Raw genomic sequence first — 18356 nt, forward strand, 5'->3', positions numbered from 1 at the left:
GGGAGAGTTGGCAAATATGGATTAAACATTTGAGGGTTTTTTTAAAATCACATTTTGTGTAACAGAATGATGTGCATTCCTCGTTTATTCATCTAAGTCTCTTTGACAAAGGTAATTTCATGACAGTAATATAGCAAGATTGAATTTAACTATAATAAAGCTGTGTTTCTGTAAGTGCCTGGTTTCTTCAATAATCTCTCTGCACAGATCAACTGATATTTTTGTACTTTCTAAAACAAAAGAACGTTTATGATTTTGCTACTGAAGGCGTCACACTGCAATATACCACGTTTTCACTGCTTGGCTCCCAGCGTGTTGGACAGGAATAAAATAATATGGGAAAAGGAGTACATAAGTTTGTAGCTGGTATTTATTGCTGTAGTCACAGACACGCATGCCAGGCAACTTATTCATACTACAACACTGACAACCATCCAGATGCTGTTGTTGGAGCTATAAGACTACATGCGCCATTATACAGACTGGCAACATTTGCCAGGGTACGTCACTGCACGTGACATGTCCAGATCATTTTGACGCACTGACGTTATCGACGGAATGACGTCACTAACCCGGAAGTCACCAATGTCATCTTGTCTCCTGGAACCGGCATGTTACACAGCTGGGCTGTATAGAGCTCTCCTCAGGTCAGTCTTCGTTTCCTAGCGTTATATTTCTGTTGTGTTCACAGCAGTTAAATAGTAATGTGCTGGAAGCTTTTCTTATAAGTAGACAAATTGTTCTATTGTAACAAAATGATGAATTATTTAATCTTACAGTATGAAAGGGAACTATTTCCACAATGGTTACATGATTACTCTTATACACAGCAGTACCCTGAGGACTTACACTCCTGCATTATAATGCATATAGTGCTACACCAATCATTCATTTAGAGGGGCAGAATAGGACAAGCTAACCTCCAAGGGCTGACATTTAGATATTGTAAATTAACTGGACATTTATGCTTTTGTTTTCATATAATAAAAGGTTATAGAATTCCTACTTGAAGCCACCCATTAATTTATTTAACTTATGTTGTCCTTCCAAAACTTTTATAATTATTGACTGTCTAAAACTTAATTCATGGTTTGTACTGTTATGTAGTTCACCATTCTGGTTTACTCATTGTGATTTAGTAAAAAGTAGTTATTCAAAATATTAACATTTGCTTTGTCATTTCTCTGAAAGTACACTGACATTTTGACATTTGTTAGCTTTTAGAGTTTATCACAAATTCATTGTATCCTCTCTTTAGTTAGGTTTCATCATCATTGTTTATTTATATAGCGCCACTAATTCTGCAGCGCTGTACAGAGAACTCACTTGCATTCGTCCCTGCCCCAATAGAGTTTACAGTCTAAATTCCCTAACACACAGACAGACTAGGGACAGTTTTTGATAGCAGTCAATTAACCTACTAGTATGTTTTTGGATTGTGGGAGGAAACCGGAGTGCCCGCTGGAAATCATGTGAGGCAGAAGTGCTAAACGCTAAGCCACTGTGCTGCCAGGTTTTGGAATAAAGATATAATAGTGGGATAATGCTTATCACTTTTGTGGGTGAAATTGTAAATAGGTGATATCTATATTACTTAACACAAATTCACAGAAAATGCTGCTTATTCAAAGAAACAAAGGTACTTTGTAGTTATATAAAAGCTTGAAACATGGTCTCTGCCCACCTGTCATTAAGTTGTCTGAGTCCAGACACCATGTCCTATGAGACAGAGAATGAGCATCTTCGCTGAGGCTCTCAAGTATTGACGTGCACCTAAAAATGCAGATTCCTATGCAAAGTGCACATAGAAGGTCCCAATCTAAGCCGCCTCAAAGACAAAATGAAAAAGTCTGGTAAGTATAAAAATGCTGTGTATCCTCCTGGAAAATAGTGAACATCCCCCACAATGCACCATCTCCTTTGTCCAAGTCATCCCATCAGAAAAAACTTTTGTATTGTTTTCACACATAAAAGCCATGTGTTTTGCTCTGAATTGGCAAAAGGCACTTGCACTGTGGGACCCACACTTGTTTTTTTTTTTTTGCAAATTACCTTTAGTTAGTTTATCTACATACAGCTGGCAGCCTTGAGTAAATCTGCTCCCTCTTCTCTCACTACCATTCTTCTTCTCTCTAAAACAATTTGTCTGATTAGAAAGTAAAGTAATTCTATCTGCAGTAGAGAAGGGGAGGTGGGAGTTTTATGTGGGGAAAGTTCTTATCTGGAAATACAATGGACGTTTAATTCCTGTTTGTAGTTGGCATTATCACAGAATGATGGACAAAATAAAGTAGTAATTGTGTGCCAGACAATCAAATCTATGAGCCAATAGTATATATTAAGGTGTAAGAAAAGATGCACATAAAGTTGCCTATATAGAAATAACGCTCAAAAGTTAGATGTTAGGATGTTTTAAGCGCATAGACTACCTGGCATCTAGGATTTGTCCATCCCTGGTTTAAGCCATCAGAATTGTTGAAAATATCAAAATCTTTGGGAAAATGAAAAAGTTCATCCCTGGAATGGGTCCTGGATGCAGAATAACTATCCTAACATTTTAATGGAAAACATTGAATAATTTTGTTATGTAACTGTCCAATTTGCTTAAATGTTAGATGGTCCTTAAAGTGCAGTTTTAGAATATGATTAACTTGTGACCTTACATGACTGTGGTCAAGGCCTATTTTAATGTTTTGACAGGGTGTAATGTGCTGGGGAAAAATATATATTTTTGTTTAACCTGTGATTGACAATCCATCAGTTTAAATTACTTAGCCAATAAGGCTGCTCTACAAAGTTTTGTTTTTTTCCTAATGACCTACATAGGGTTTTGCATGCAAAAAGTTTTCACACCCTTGGCTAAATCTCTCATTTTACTGAATAATGAATCCTACAATGACATTTTCTGCCAAGGCTATAAGAAAAGCGTAAGAAATTCGGGAAAGCATATAGCTGCCCCAGGGCTTTGGCTGGGTAGAGGGGCAAAAATAACTTTTGTAGGTAACTTCGTGCAGCTTTAATGATAACTGCTTCAACTTGCCCAAGAATGGAGAGAGCGGGAAGGCCCATTATGTGTTTTTACCGACATACTTATGATGCAATATCTACTAGTGTTGCTGTGTCATCGTAGGCTGCAGGCTTGTTCAGTTTAACTCTTATAAAGATGCCCGCAACAAAAAAATGTCCTTCATATGTGCATAGAGAGATGCAGCCTCAAGGCCCCACAAAATGTTTAATATCCTTTTCCATTCTGAGGGGCAAATTCAATTAGCCGCAAGGTCCCCGTACAAACCTCTGTGAGATGTTGTATGTAAAAATCTTGACCTATGAGGTGCAAGTAAAAATGAGCAATGTTTCCTGTGCTGGAAATTTGCCCTGGAACATATTGTGCGAATTTCCTATGACCCCTTAGGATCTTATTTTATTAGAAGGCCAGAATAATAGTCACAAGACAGAGGGGATGGGTGAAACTTCTAATACATAAAGGAAATAAATATATATCTCAAAATTGTACATATACAGAACTTTGTAGTGGCCAACCGAATATTTTACGATTTTTACTTTAGTAGGTTTTTTTCCCACATGCAACAGTAAAGAACATGATTGAAAACGCTAAAATCATGTGTTTCAGAAAGCTTTTGTATATTTTAATAGCTTACCTTGGCAAACGGGTATAACAAAGTGTGACTAATGGCAGAAGGTATGTTAAGAAAAACATATATACTGTTTCTAATTTGTCTGCAAATTTGCAGCAGTCGATTCTTTTTGCTAAATTAAAATGAATACAATCTATGCAATCCAATGAATTGTGGCCATTGCATTTAAATAATTATTAACCATTGGGGAATTTCTGCTTAGCTCCACCAATAACATATCTTTGTAGAGAGTACTTATGTTTTTCTGTGAATATTTCTACTAGTAAAAGTGTAATCTTTCTTTAAATATAGATTTGTTTTCTGTATTACTTTTTAAAACGCAAGGTGCGGTTACGTTGCGATCGAAGATGAATCAGGCCCATAATCTGTACAATTAATGATTTATGAAGATGAATTTATCATAGAACTCTTTAACCTCTATTACTTTCCAACTCCAAAAAGGTTGTACTACCCTGCTGTACAACATTTATTAAATATATTGTTTACCAGTAATAAAATATTAGACATTTACATTTTTATTGTAGTTTGCTCTGTTGGATGTTGGAACCACACCCCTGGGGAAATTCCGTATAGCTGTTTTACAACGAAATAAATTAGGCTATCAATCATCTTGTGGGTATATTTAAAACCTTTAGGGCAGCTTACTGAATGGAGAATTTGAATCTGCAAGGAACACATCCAGCATCTGCTTGCATGTGCCAAGCTGGTCATGTAGTTGTGAAAGTCACATCAGAGTTCTATTGATAACAACCACAACAGGATTTTCATGGAGGTGAGAAGTGAATGTTTGTTCTTCTTAAATTTGCTGCATTTGTTGATTTGCTGGATTATTGTGAGAAAGTGTTCATCAGGGCTGTAACTTAGGGCAACCACCTTGAGGCGCAAAGCTGAAGGGCGGAGCAGGATTATGATTGTTTGGCGTAAATTTGGTTACAGTTGATGGCTAGGGACCATTATTTTTTTTTCTTGCCCCAGGCACTAAAATTTGTTTTTACAGATCTGGTAATGATTGTCTGTTATGTCATTGAATCACAGGAAATGGGGTGGTGAGATGAATAAGTTAGTCAGTGCAGATCGATCTGTGCCTGTGTCTCCTATAGTGCTGCTTCTTTGTGTTGTGTAAGTAGATACACAGTTCTAAAGCTAGCCACATGCAGTACAATCCCGATGTTTGGCCTGAGCAACAGGATCAGAGACCAAATTTTATGACATCTGGCTATTGTATGCTTGGGCTGAGCAGATGGTGCTCTTTACTGACGTCACTGTTGGCTCAGGAGATGCTAGCACAGGCAAGCCAATAGTGGCCCATGGTCGTCTTCCAACTGCATTTGCCAAAATGTTGGATTAAGAACCAGTCAAATTTGAATTGGCTTATTGATGTAACATAGGCCCACTATTTGGCATAACCATACTTTTGTTGGGGCAGTGTTTATTTAGTGCTTTGAAAGTCGACAAGCTAATCCCTATTGGCAGCCAGTGTAAAACATGAAAGATTGGTGCAATGTAAATGTCCTTAGTTAGGATTAGCAATATTCTACACAATGTACAGCTAGTGCTAATCTTTGTCCCACAGGGAGGAGAACACACTGCAGGTTATAGTTGGATGATCTCTGAAAGAATAAATTGCTTTGTTCCTTCTATGCTCAGGTGAAATAATGATGATTTTACCACCGCTGACACCTGCTATCTGAGTGATAAACTTCTGTCCAGGTCCACGCCAAGGTTATGCACAGAGTTTTGCAAACATTACCACCAACTTTGTGAAGTATTTACCTGTTTCGTCAGCGTTCAGCTCTCTATTTCAGCCAGGTTACATTCGTCCTCTTTTTCATTACCTAGAAAGACATTTATATCTGAAGGTGATCCCTGATGCTTAATGGCTACTGCACGATCTGCCTAACAATGATAGCTTATGATTTTTTATTTATGTACTAATTTAACTTCCTGGTTGTACAGAATATGCTGGTGCTTTAATAAGGAATAATAAAAGTGATAGGCTGTCGTGCTGAACTCTCTTATAGTTTGATATATTGTAAACAACAGGCAGTTATTAGAAAACCTTTCATCAAAGATATTCTTGGTAGAGATTAGTATGCTATTCTAACAATTTCAGCAGTTCCTTTAAACGGGATGCTGATTATTCTTGTATAAAAATAAATGTTATGCCCATAGATCTGTCTCCCTGTAGTTGTGTTAGGTGCTCCTATACCAAAATAATTAAAGAACGTATGGGGCAAACATTTTTTTGTTAGGGCATAGAACACATGATAAAATAAATAAAAACAAACACAAAAAGGACTGACTAGATGCTCCATCTGAGCATTGGGCGATGGTTCAATTGCTTTTTGACAACATAACTGGCCAACATCTGCCTCTTGACTCAGAAGGAAGAGTAGGATAATTCTGGGCTTTTACTGTGTGTGAGCCTCAAGCTGGAACTGACTGGATCCATGATGGCTGATCCAAGATCACAGGGCAGCATTAATCTTGTTATTTTGCACCATACCCAAGGGGATAGCAGATCAATCACGGTATTGCAGCGTGTGTAGCCAGCATTATTACCACACTTTGTTGGAGGATACAGTCATTTTCAAACTTGAAGTCAGAAAAGTATTTTCACAGCTTGAGTGTTAGAAATTGCCTTTAGTATCTAGTAGTATAATAGTTTCTAAGTTTGCAATTAAGTCAGTCATTTTTTTTTATTTTCTTATTTTCTTTTAGGGTTAAAACAAAGGTTCAGTGGTCTGTAAATCATGTAAAGGTGAACTCTGCATGACCGTTCCTCTGTTAATTAGCCTACTTCATTAAACTTGCCGACTTGCTAACTTCCTGGTCCAAATTACATAGGTGGATCTGTCTATGAGGAGTCTTAGAAAATAATAAGCAATAAAACTAGTTCACAATTTTCCTTTCGGATTGTAATCATAATTATCTTTTAATAAGGTTAACATTTTATATTTCTGCTTTTTATGGTTCCACAAACAATTTAATTTGCAATTAATGTTAAGCTAATGGAGAGTTATACTGTACAGTCAAGCAATATTGATATTTTAAATAAAAAAAACGATGAAATCAATGTTCAGGTTGTACATCATGTATGATTACACATAGCTTTAAAGGGACATAGTAAAATAACAGTTTACCATTTTTTGAATATAATTTTTGTATGGTACAGATGGGGTATAATCTGGGTATATTTTCTCCCTATTGTCTATTACTTTTCTTTGTGCTGCTAACAATAACTGTATGATCACTTGTCAGCTGTATATAAGCCATTCTAATGCAGTAAATATAGCAAGAAACATCTCCAATTGAGACTTGGCTTATATTTGAGAGTGTTATAGTGCCTCAGTGGGTCTGGGCACAAAAATTACAAAATTGCAAAATTAACACAGAAGATAAAAAACAAATTATTTTTTATTGTAGGATTCTTTATAGGACACAATCCTATACGTAAAACATAAGCTATAAATAAATGTTTCATGGTTGTGTAATGTGTTTAAAGCAAGTGCTTCAACATTAATTTAACATCTGGGGGTATATTTACAAAACTGGGTTTGAAAAAAGTGGAGACGTTGCCTATAGCAACCAATCAGATTCTAGCTATCATTTTGTAGAATGTACTAAATGATGGCTAGAATCTGATTGGTTGCTGTAGGCAACATCTCCACTTTTTCAAACCCACAGTTCAGTAAATATACCCCCTGATATGCATCTGATATTACCTCTGTACACTGAAGGGTTAAGAGGAGAGAAATTACTGTGTAAATTACTTTGCAGGTAACAATAAAGTTTGATGGAAAAGAAGTATCTATATTTTTTTTTTATTAAATGCTTTTTAAATGTAGTGTACAGTAGTTTTTAAAGATTTTTTTTTAAAGAAATGAACTTTATTTGCTTTGATCTTTCTGAAAAATATTTGACTACATCTGTGTCATACTCTGAACAAAATCTAATGCAATTGTTTTTATTCTCCAACTTTTTAGCCTCAAGGATCTGATTGTTTTCACCTCGGCCATGGCTCTTGCTGTGGTTGCTACCTCTTGTCAAGTGCTCAGAGGGACTACTGGAATTTTCACTAGTCAGTCGGCCTCATTGCTGGCTAGGGCCCCTGCTTTGTGCGCTTGTACCCTGAATAGGTGGGTGATCTGTCTGCAGGCACTATTAAATATTGTTTAAAAAGCGATGTGATGGCAGTTCTGTTGTTCTAGGAAAGAGATGCTCATCAAACTCTCAAACAGTAGATCTTTGTTGCTGTTGTTGTAGGACAGAGGCCTTTTCGGAAGTAACTCCACAGTATGTTATTTAATGTAGTACGCTCAGCAGAGTAGTTTCTGCTGTTCAAAAGTGCTCCTCTGCCTGGTGGGTTACATTGATTGATAGTTAAATTGTACTATGTAATTGTTTTTGAGATGGCAAAAAATGCAATCTTCATCTAATTGGCATACTAGAGACCACATTTTATTTTCTAACAATGAAATCTGGATTTATTTGACATAGACGGAAAATGGCATCGCAGAGAAAAACAGACCACTTGGAGAGAACAGCGAACACATTTAGACAAGAGGTGAGTGACCGACCATCTTTAAGATATACACTGTGTTCATTATAATTTCTTTGCTTCAGTGTCTTACCTTGTCTCTGTCTATCTCATGTATGCACATCTAAGTTATAAGTTTTTGGTTCTCATATTGTTTTACAAAATAATATTTACAGCGCGGTCATCCTTAAGGACATAAATAAGTACAGGCATGGTACATGCTCTGATTGCAGAGAACAGCTAGATCACTTGTCAATCCCTAATTCTACATTACACAGTACGTTACACAAGTTCAGGCTCTGGAGTCATGTGTCAGCAGAGGTCATGCAACTTATTACAGTTTCCTGGTAGTGATACTGTAACGCAACACATTATTAAAGTAAGGTTGTGTTATTTGTTTGTTACTCTTTATTTTGAGGTTCGTAATACATTAGGTTTAGTTGGCAGAACAAAATGGTTTTCAGGCATACCCCATTGCAGTAACACTGTATGCACTTATTCAGGCACACATAAGTATAGAAGATTTTTTTTGGTTCTTGAAATCAGAAGTTTGGAGTTGTTTAGCATTTGTGTATATATTTTTTTTGTATTGTGTAAACATTCCATTAAATCCGTTATATAACCAGTGTTTTAACTGTGTAGTGTGTTCACTCGTGTGATTAAATCACTGTGTTCGTTTGCGTGTTTCACTTGCTGACAGTTCAAGAAAGATGACACACACTCAGCCAGTCCCCTGTCACGGGATACAAACACACTAACAGAGCCATTCACTCTCTTTATGCTTTATAATTACTCTGTAATATGGTAATTGCAACTTATGATTAACAGAACTTGAAAGAGCACCTCTCGCCTTCTTAATTAGTTGCTTCTTAATGCATTAGATCATTATTATATATATCATTTTCCCTCTGTATCTTTCTTTTGGAGCTGCAGGCCTTCTCCAATGAGTGCACAGTCTTTGTTAGTTCATCTTGGCCAGAGACGACCTCCTTCCTCACCCATTTTGCTAACTTCTGATCTGAGAGCAGAATGTAGATTTGCGCTGACTTTAATAACTTGAAAGATGTGGGGCTGGTGTCTGGAGGAATCATCACCAGATAAACTAGATAATTAGTTGATGTTGTATGTTGAGCTAGTTAGGGACGTTTGCTCATTAGAGGAAGGATCTGTGGGTAGAGGTATCCCCCTCCTGCAGTCCCATGCTCGCCAATAAATATATATCTGTGTGTGTGTATGTAAATGCTTCAAGGGAACTCCAGCCATAAATCAGATTGCTGTCTTTTTTTGGCTGAAACGTAAATGAGAGTCCCTAACTATATTGATCTACCACTATAATTCTTATCAGAGCTCTCACTAGCTAATCACATACTACTTGTTTCAGATTATTTCTCCTGCAAAAGTCTGTGGGATCTCCAACGAATCTGCCACTGTGAAGAGAGTCCGCCTCGCTGTGGAGAACAGTGAATTTACATTTCGAGCAGGACAGTGGTAAGTTTCCTTACTTGGTCAAAGAGAACCTGACGTCTTACTTTAGAAGTTCAGGAATAGATTTGTTTAGATTACGTATAAACAGGTATAGGTTCAAATAAAGTAGACAATGGTCTGTTTATTGAGTAAGTCAATTTACAGTGTTATAACATAATTGCTAAAAACTGTAAAGAACTGGGGACCGTGGCCTGGACCAGCTCGGGCTAGAGCAGGTCTGATTGCCTCCGGTTTAATTAATTAATCCTGGAACTCCAGACTCTACTTACCATCACTTACTTGAATGTTCAGTCGCACTTGTGAGCGCCGTGGCTACTGCATCTGGCACTGTTATCAGTGCAACCACGTGTAGGAGGCTTACAGCGCTGGTCTCTTGCCGCTGTTGCACAGACTGGGACAGACTGAGAGTGCCGTGTCCGGAGGGGACGGGAGCCGCAAACGCCACCTGTCATCCTGTCTGCTGCACATTTGAAGGGTGAGTGATTTATTTCCCACCCTGGAGCCCTTTTTTTGCGCCTCACCTCGGCACCAGCTATTCCCTTTTTAAAGGGCCCCAGTCTCTGCCAGGTTGTTACTGTGGCAGAGATAGACTTACTGATAATACCTAGCCTGGAGTGCCTTGAGCTGGTTAACTATTAAAGCTCTAATGTATATGGATCTCTCTGCTGGCCTCAGAGTGGTGCCCCTTTTTCAAGGCACATTTGGAGCTGCTGTTCCTTGCCTGATACTTGCATGTACTTTTAATTGGACTTTCACTGTTAGGAGTTTGTGGAGAGTCTCTCCCCTGCTGTATATCTGTGACTTTCATACTCTGTGGAACCTAAGGGTCTGTGAGCTTTTTCCCTGATTTGTACTTCAGCTTACCCCTGCCCTGAACTTGTGTCAAATATGTGGTGTATTACTAGCTTCACAAACCTGTTTCAGGACCTGCGGCAGCGCTTCTATGATTTGTCGGTTTTCCTCCCCTCCACCTCCCCGATGTCCTTCTGCCTGTATCTACAATGGGCAAGTCCAGTCAGTCTGAGGCTGGCCTGGAGAGGTTCACCTGACCTGCCATGCCTGCCATCTCAGGTGATACCTCCTCCTCCCACCGATCCTACAGGCTGCCGGACTGAGCCTGAACCTTCTCTTCAACAAGTGTTGGTGGCTGTTTGGCATCTGATAAACCTGTGACTGACCGCATTGTTGAAGTCCTAACGGGCCTATCCTTAATCTGACAAGATCTCCATAAAATAAGAGAACGAGTGGGGGAGGCCGAACATCGGATTTCTACTTTAGGGGATGTTGCTGCCCCTATGAGAGGTTAAATCTCCAGCCTTGCCTCTCAATTTTTTGAAAAAGCTTACAGATCTGGAAGGCAGGCTTAGTAGGAAAAATATACGTTTTGTTGGCCTCCCTGAGCGGGCTGAGGGCTCCAATCAAGAAGCCTTCTTGGAACGTTGGCTTACGCAAATGTTTGGGCGAGGGGCGATTACGCAGCAATTTGTGGTGGAGAGAGCACATTGTATGCCTCCACAACCTGGCCCTCCATCACATACTTTCATTGTGATCTTCCTTCACTATAAGATCAGGGATGCTATTCTGAAATTGGAAAGGCAACAGGGTCCGTTGAAATTTGAAAATCGGACTGTATAGCTCACAGGTGTCTTCCTGGACTTGAGTGTACAAAAAAGTTTGAATGGAATTTGCTCAGGTCAAGAGACATTTGCAAGATCTTCAGCTTCCATACTCCATTCTGTTTCCATCCCATCAGAGTAGAAGCAGACGGTAGAACCCACTTTTTCCTCACTCCTCATGATGCCATAGACTGATTGGTGACATGATAGCTGATCAGGAAGGATATTTTGCTGATCATTCTCTTACCGTCTGCCCCCCTTGTGTGGAACGCCTTTAAGGCTTTTCTTTAGTGCACAATGATCACCAGAGCAGTATGGCGGAAAGAACTCTGTAGACAGACAGACAAAGACTCAGTTGGAGCAGAGGTGTCGAGAACAGGAAGGGAGTTCTCTGTCCTCCCACTCTAGTCAGGATCGTTGTTTGTGACTTCAGGCTCAGAGGAACTGGACAGATTTTTTACTTGATAAGTCCAAAAGAAAATTGCTTTTCTCCAGGCACGCTGTGTATGATCAGGGGGATAAGAGTTGTAGTATGAAGTCCTACTTAGCCAAAACTGAACTAGGCCATAGATGCATCCCAGCTATATTAGTTGGTCGGATAATGTTCACACTCAAACTGCTGACATCACCGAGGTGTTCTGAACGTACTATAAACAGCTGTATAGCTCTCAGGTGTCTTATTCCCCCCCCCCCCCCCCCCCCAGCAACTCCGTGATGCCACATTAACCTGCCTAAGTTCTCCTTGGAGGCTGTGGATCTTTTAGAAGCTTTCATCAATCTGGAGGAAATTGATGCTGTTATATCATTTTTCCCGAATAGGAAGACTAAGGGCAGTGGGTCCTTTTTTATCCCAAAGCTCAAGAACACATTTGATAGTTCATTTGAGGGACGTTTTTTCCCCCTGTCTATGTCCGAAGCCTTAATTATAGTTTTCCCCAAACCAAGGCAGGATGCTCTTCTCCCAGAATCTTACAGGCCCATGTCCTTGTTGACCACAGATGTTAAGATTCTAGCCAAAGTACTGGCCATGAGTTTAAATTTAATCTCTTAAATTGTCCACCCAGACCAGACAGGTTTAATGCTGGGGAAGTCAGCTACCACCAATGTCTGTCGATTGTTCATCCACCTTCAAATACCTTCTCCCGATGATGGGACAGTGGTTGTGTTCTTGGATACGGCCAAGGCCTTTGAATCAGTGGAGTTTTTCTGGGAGATCATGGTGGCATTTGGTTTTGGCCCTAAATTTGTGGAATGAGCAAAATTATTTTACTCTTTGGCAAGAATGTGCATTAATAGCTTCACCTCCACTCCCTTTGCCCTGGGCAGGTGCACAAGATAGGGTTACCCTCTTTACTGCCCTCTTCGTTCTTGCCATAGAGCCATTGGCCTGTCTTGTCCATAGAAGTATTATGGTGTGTGGGCTGCAGGCAGGGAATGCCATTGATAAAATTGACTTATACGTGGAAGATATGCTCCTTTTCTTGAAGGATGCCAATGTTTCCCTTACTAATCTGCTGGAGGTTGTTGATGGCTTTGGCATGTATTCAGGTTTCCGAATCAACTGCACCAAGTCCAATATATTCCCTGTCTGTGGGCACATACACCAGAATGCAGAGACACATTCTTTTCTTCATTTGACAACTGTGTTCAAGTACTTGGAGATGCAGATTTCTCATCATGTGTTTGACTTTGTTACTCTTAACTATAGACCCTGCTATTGAATACAGTAAGTCTAAATTTCATACATGGAAGAAAATACCATTGATGGTGGTGGGTCAGGTTTATTTAATAAAAATGATCATACAGCTTAAGCTCCTGTACATGTTGTATCACTTCCCTGTGTATATCCCCAGAGGGATTTTCTACCGGCTTAACAGGCACTTTCCTCTCTGTTCTGGAGGAACAGGAACAAGAGGGTGCAGATTTTTGTTTGTCTCCTGTTTTGTTTGTAATTACTAATCCTTTTTTTTTTTTTTTTTTTTTTTTTATAAAACTTTTTTACTGGGTTTTCAAAGGCAAAGGTACAACATATAAAACACAGTATGCATATAAGTATAATGTTGACATATATCAAAGCACAAAGAAAAATAGGACAGCACCATAGTATACCTCTGGGCCATATTATGGGGTAGACAGACCAAGGAGTGTCGTTACTAATCTTAAAAGTTTCAAATTAAAAAACCTGTCAAAAACAGTGACGAGTTACTTTTACTCTGTAAGTCTGCCCTCTATTATTGAACTGTTGAGCAAGAAAATACCTCGCAACATTTGACAAGGAAAAAAAATGCACCAATGCTCATCTGTTTTGCTGAAGCTGCACCCCAATTCTGATTGGTCTATTCACTTTACCAAACACTGGGACTGTCTCACCAAAAATGAGTATTTTGAGTATTGGGTGTTTGGAAGAATGACATCTGTAGTTTCTGGTGAGGTTCACTTCAAAGTAAAAAGTAAATAAAGTACCGTAATTGCAGTGGACACAATTATAAGTTTTTCCCAAATGCTTGGCGGCTTGTCAAGGTCACAGAGAGCTGACCATTTCAGACCAGGGTCTCCTGTTATTAATGTATGGCTAGTGCCTTACTCACTAAATTATTCCCTCTCCTCCACATTGTCATTAATGTCCCTGCTGTCTTTTGGGGCTTGGCAACCTTTTTTTTTTTTCAGTGTACCAGCTAAAATCTAGTCAAGCCCAGGTGTGTGTGTATATATAATATAATACTAAATTATTTCTTATTTTATGATGCTAATGTCAAGATAATAATAGTAATGGGACCAACAAATAAAGGTTCATGTTATGCCAGTGCAAATTATGCCACATAGTAATAGTGTACCCAGTTCATAATCTGCCACATAGTAATAGATTATGGAAAACTGCCACTAGATGGCATAATACACTTTTACATCATACAACTTCTGATAGATAAACCTGTGAAATACTTATAAGGATTTGGGAAGCATATGTTTTTTCACTTATTTATTGCATTTTCTGTTTGATTCTGGACTCATACTGGTAATGTTTGCATCCACTTTATACCTTTTTGTCAGTTATTATGTTATAGTTGCAATATTTTGGAAATCTACAGCAGTTGCTTCTTTTGTATCCTTTGCCACAGTTCCATCAGATTGAAAGCTCTTGTGAATAGGACCCTCTCACCTCTCTGTCTCAGTATGTCATTGTTTTGTTTATTGTTTGTGTTTGCTTCCCTTATTGTGCATCCACATGGATGTTTTATTTATTTCATATATTTTAATATCTTCAGCTTTTTCAGTGTTCTCCCCAGCACCTATTTCCCGGGTGCTGTTGTTACTTGCCACCAGGCTCTTGGAGTACAACAGATCCTATTATAATAAAAATACAACATTGTTTTCTGTATTAGAACAGGCACTATGTGAGCACTACAGCCAGCAGTGTGTGTTAGACCACTGACCACCAGTCTGACCAGTCCTGGGCCAGGGCCGGATTAACCATAGGGCTAACTGGGCTACAGCCCAGGGGCCTATGGCATCCAGGGGGCTCTTGAAAGTGCTCAGCAGCAGTATTGATCAGTCGGGGGCGGGGGGCGCCCCCAGCCTGATCAGTGCTGCTGAGCACTTTCACTGCGGTCCTTCCCCGGCGCGCTGTAGTCTCCTTACTGAGGAGATCTCGTGAGTCTCACTCTCACGAGATCTCCTCAGTAAAGAGCGTACAGCGAGCCGGAGAAGGAGGTAAGTGCCGGGGGGGGGGGGGGGGCCTCACGGGGGAATGGAGGCCCCCTTAGCCCAGGGGCCTCCATTCCCTTAATCCGGCCCTGGTCCTGGCAGGTGTGGGCAATAACCTCCAACATGTTTCAGTATTATTGCAAAGTATTACTTCTTAATGCTACCCGGCTGGGGAGAATTTTCTGTGTAGAACACTTCCTTCAGATATACATCAAGGATACTTTTGTATAGTGAATGTACAATTTTTGCTTCACCTGAGAAGAGTATTTGCAACTCCTGCTATGAATAGTTTTTGTCAGTGTATAGAGAAATGAGGTTCTGTTTACAGAATGACTTATGCAGCGATGACTTGCTGAACAGTGTAGAGAACATTGTGTAAACTAGCCTTACTTACAATAATATTTGCTGGTCATGAAGCAAGTGAACCATCTGAGACCTATCTATTGCCCACCACTGCTGAGCAGTCTTAACACCACTTTATCATTTCAGAGGCAGCCGTTTTTTGAACTAAATCAATATGCAAGAGACGGAAACCCATCACTTCACTAAGTCTTATGCTTTAGTATCTTAGCTGGGCACTTTGGGCATCATTCAGAGCTAGACCTAAGTTCAACTCTGAGGCCTAAAATTGTGCAGTGAAACAATGTGGGATTTTGAGTTGCACACAAGTTGCGCTTCCAATCACCTTTACCCAGATCGTTGGCATACACGTGGAAGTACAGAAAGGACGTGTACGCCTAAATGTGACATGATCCATGGAGGTGCCCCCTATTTTGAGTAGGCGCTATCTCTAGTTATGCCTGTTGGGAGACTTCTCTCTATTGGATGCTCATAGCCTGGTCTGGTTACAGCTCATGCAGGGTGTTAAACAGAATGGGATCCCCCAGCATAAGCAGCAACCACCTCCAGGCTATGACAGGCAGGTTTGGTCCCACTAAACCAAGCAAACCTGCAGTATGGGTTTTCTAGGGATTTCTTGTTTGTTTTTATACACGTTTAAAATGACAGTCATTATCAACTTACTGATGACAGCTGGTGTATTTAGCATGTGGACGCGTCAAGGTACGCTCAAAGTGTATCTTGATGCAGCCACATTCTAACACCATTTTGAGATGCACATCTCTTAAGATACGTACAACACAAAATAACCAGATAAGAGTGCAATGTTACAGTGTGCGCGTTCCATCAACTTGAGTGTCCCTATATGTCTTTTAATGGTTTGACAGTGCTGTAAAATAAATGTACCGGTAATTAAATGTTAAAATCAGTCTTTTGATAAGACATTTATTGTTTATGCAGATGACCAACTTCAACTTTCAGTATTAACTGTGTTCACTTCTGAAGCGGATATCCCAGTAGGAAACGGCAGAATTCTCATTGTGACTTCTATAATGACATTCTTGACGTTGTAACAGGATATTGTATGGATTGAAGCTATTTAATAAGTACCAGCCTTCTTAGGGATCAGTTATACATTTTGGATTTTCATTAGCATTACGTGGTTGGACTGTTTGAAAAATAAACTGATAAGAAATAAAACAAATGAAATGCACAGCAGACAGCATGACACTGTTTGAGGTCATTTACAAACATACAAACTGCAGAATAAGCAGTGTTCTTTGTTTTTACCTGCTTTGTGCATAACTAGGAGTGCACCTTCCCACCATTTAAAACTGCTCTTGTAAAAAGCTCTGCACCACCAGCCTACTGCAAGTAATTTTGACTATTCTCTAAACGCACCTTCTCAACTTCTTCAGTCTTCTTTGTCTTGTACTGCACAACCAAGTCATGTTTTTGTGTTTATGTGTCTATTTAGTCAAATTCATGCCCCCAGCCTGCACTTGGCAACGAACGTCTTTATCCGTCTTCCTCCTCTCATTAAAAGATGAAAAAATTGTGCACCCCACAGACACATCTACTTGAATCACAAATCAGTGAGCTTTGCTTGGCCAAATGTGTGTGTCAGGGGCAGGCTGGGCTGGGGGAAGGGGAGGCATTTGCCTCCAGGCCAGTCCCATAGTGGGCTGCTTTGGTCTTGGTCGCTGGGCCACCTTCCTTTATTTATTCCTTTAAAATGTTCCTAATAGACTGCTGAGTCAAGTCTTGCTCCCCGGGCTAAAATTTGCCAGCCGTCCCCTCCCCTGGTGTGTGTGCACAAAAATAGATATACAGTGTTACAAAATGGCATTTGTGCAGCTTTTATTAAAATGCCCCTTATTGTCTGTAAGGAAAGGCCGCACACAAAATTAGCAGGTTTTTAAATAGCATTTTAGACTGACATCATAAAAACTAACCATTAATAGAGAGATTTAAATGGATGGCTTGGTGGTTAGCAATGCTGCCTCACAGCACTAGGCCATGGGTTCAATTCTGACCATGGCAATATCTGTTTGGAGTTTGTGTGTTTGCGCTGCCTTTACTCCGGGTGCACCAAAAGCATAACGGTAGGTTAATTGGATTCCACTGAAATAAACCCATCTGCGCGTTCATGTGGTGGAGAATATAGACTATAATCTCCATTTGTATAATGATGTGAATGATTAAATATGCTCTGCAAAGCACTGCATAATATGTAGGAGCTATATAAAGAGAGGTTAATAATAAGGATTTCCCAGATGGAAAGAAGGGGTTAATTTGGTGGTTAAGAGCACAGTGTAAAGCTGTATGACCGCAATGCACTTTTCACACACTTTCTCATGTATTCTGCTTAGCTAATGCAAAGCTTCTGTGTGCATTGTTTCACTGCTTTTCTCATTAAGAATCAACAACGTTCAAAATAGAACACCGGCTTAAAATACAGTGTCAAACAAAGGTCTATAACATTTTCCTTTATCTTTGTCTTGTTACTCTTTACAGATTTATTGCTTGTCATATTGTATGTTTGTTTAACACAAATATTTCAGTAGTAATGTTCATGACAACCTGGAAAATCTCACAATAGTGACCTATTGTGCCTTATGTGACCTTTAGGGTAAACGGGAAAATACCCTTTTATTATTAATAACATTTATTTATAATGCACCCGCATACTCTGTAGCGTTTTACAATTGGGGCCAAACACATTAATAGAACTAGACTGTTTTATTGACAGACAGGCAGATCTGTAAAAGGGCCCTGCTGGCAAAATTACAATCTGAATTACCGTTTGCATTATACTATATGATTCTGATTCATGGTGAAAGTTAAAATGAGTTCCCCCAACAATAATATATTCTTTTTTTCAAATATTTAAAGGGAGCAAGTTGGTAACAGAATAAACCAAGGCCGGCCATGTTTGACAGAGCAGTGTACAAATGAGGGTTTGAATCACACTATAAGATCTTCAACATAGTGCTCTACATTTATTAAACGCAAAAT

At 39.4% G+C, this 18356-nt stretch overlaps 1 protein-coding gene across 1 annotated transcript in view; it reads left to right on the plus strand.

Moving 5' to 3' along the window:
* The first annotated feature begins 339 nt into the window (after positions 1 to 339).
* Positions 340 to 18356, plus strand: part of OXNAD1 (oxidoreductase NAD binding domain containing 1) — a 45946-nt gene continuing 27929 nt past the window's right edge. Inside the window, exons 1-4 of the mRNA XM_075212307.1 lie at positions 340 to 647; positions 7643 to 7795; positions 8157 to 8223; positions 9578 to 9684. Coding sequence (XP_075068408.1) covers positions 559 to 647; positions 7643 to 7795; positions 8157 to 8223; positions 9578 to 9684 — 416 coding nt within the window. The 5' untranslated portion in view covers positions 340 to 558. The remainder of the gene's footprint in view (positions 648 to 7642; positions 7796 to 8156; positions 8224 to 9577; positions 9685 to 18356) is intronic.

This window comes from Mixophyes fleayi, chromosome 5 (genome assembly GCF_038048845.1).
Source record: "Mixophyes fleayi isolate aMixFle1 chromosome 5, aMixFle1.hap1, whole genome shotgun sequence".
Lineage (NCBI taxonomy): Eukaryota > Metazoa > Chordata > Amphibia > Anura > Limnodynastidae > Mixophyes > Mixophyes fleayi.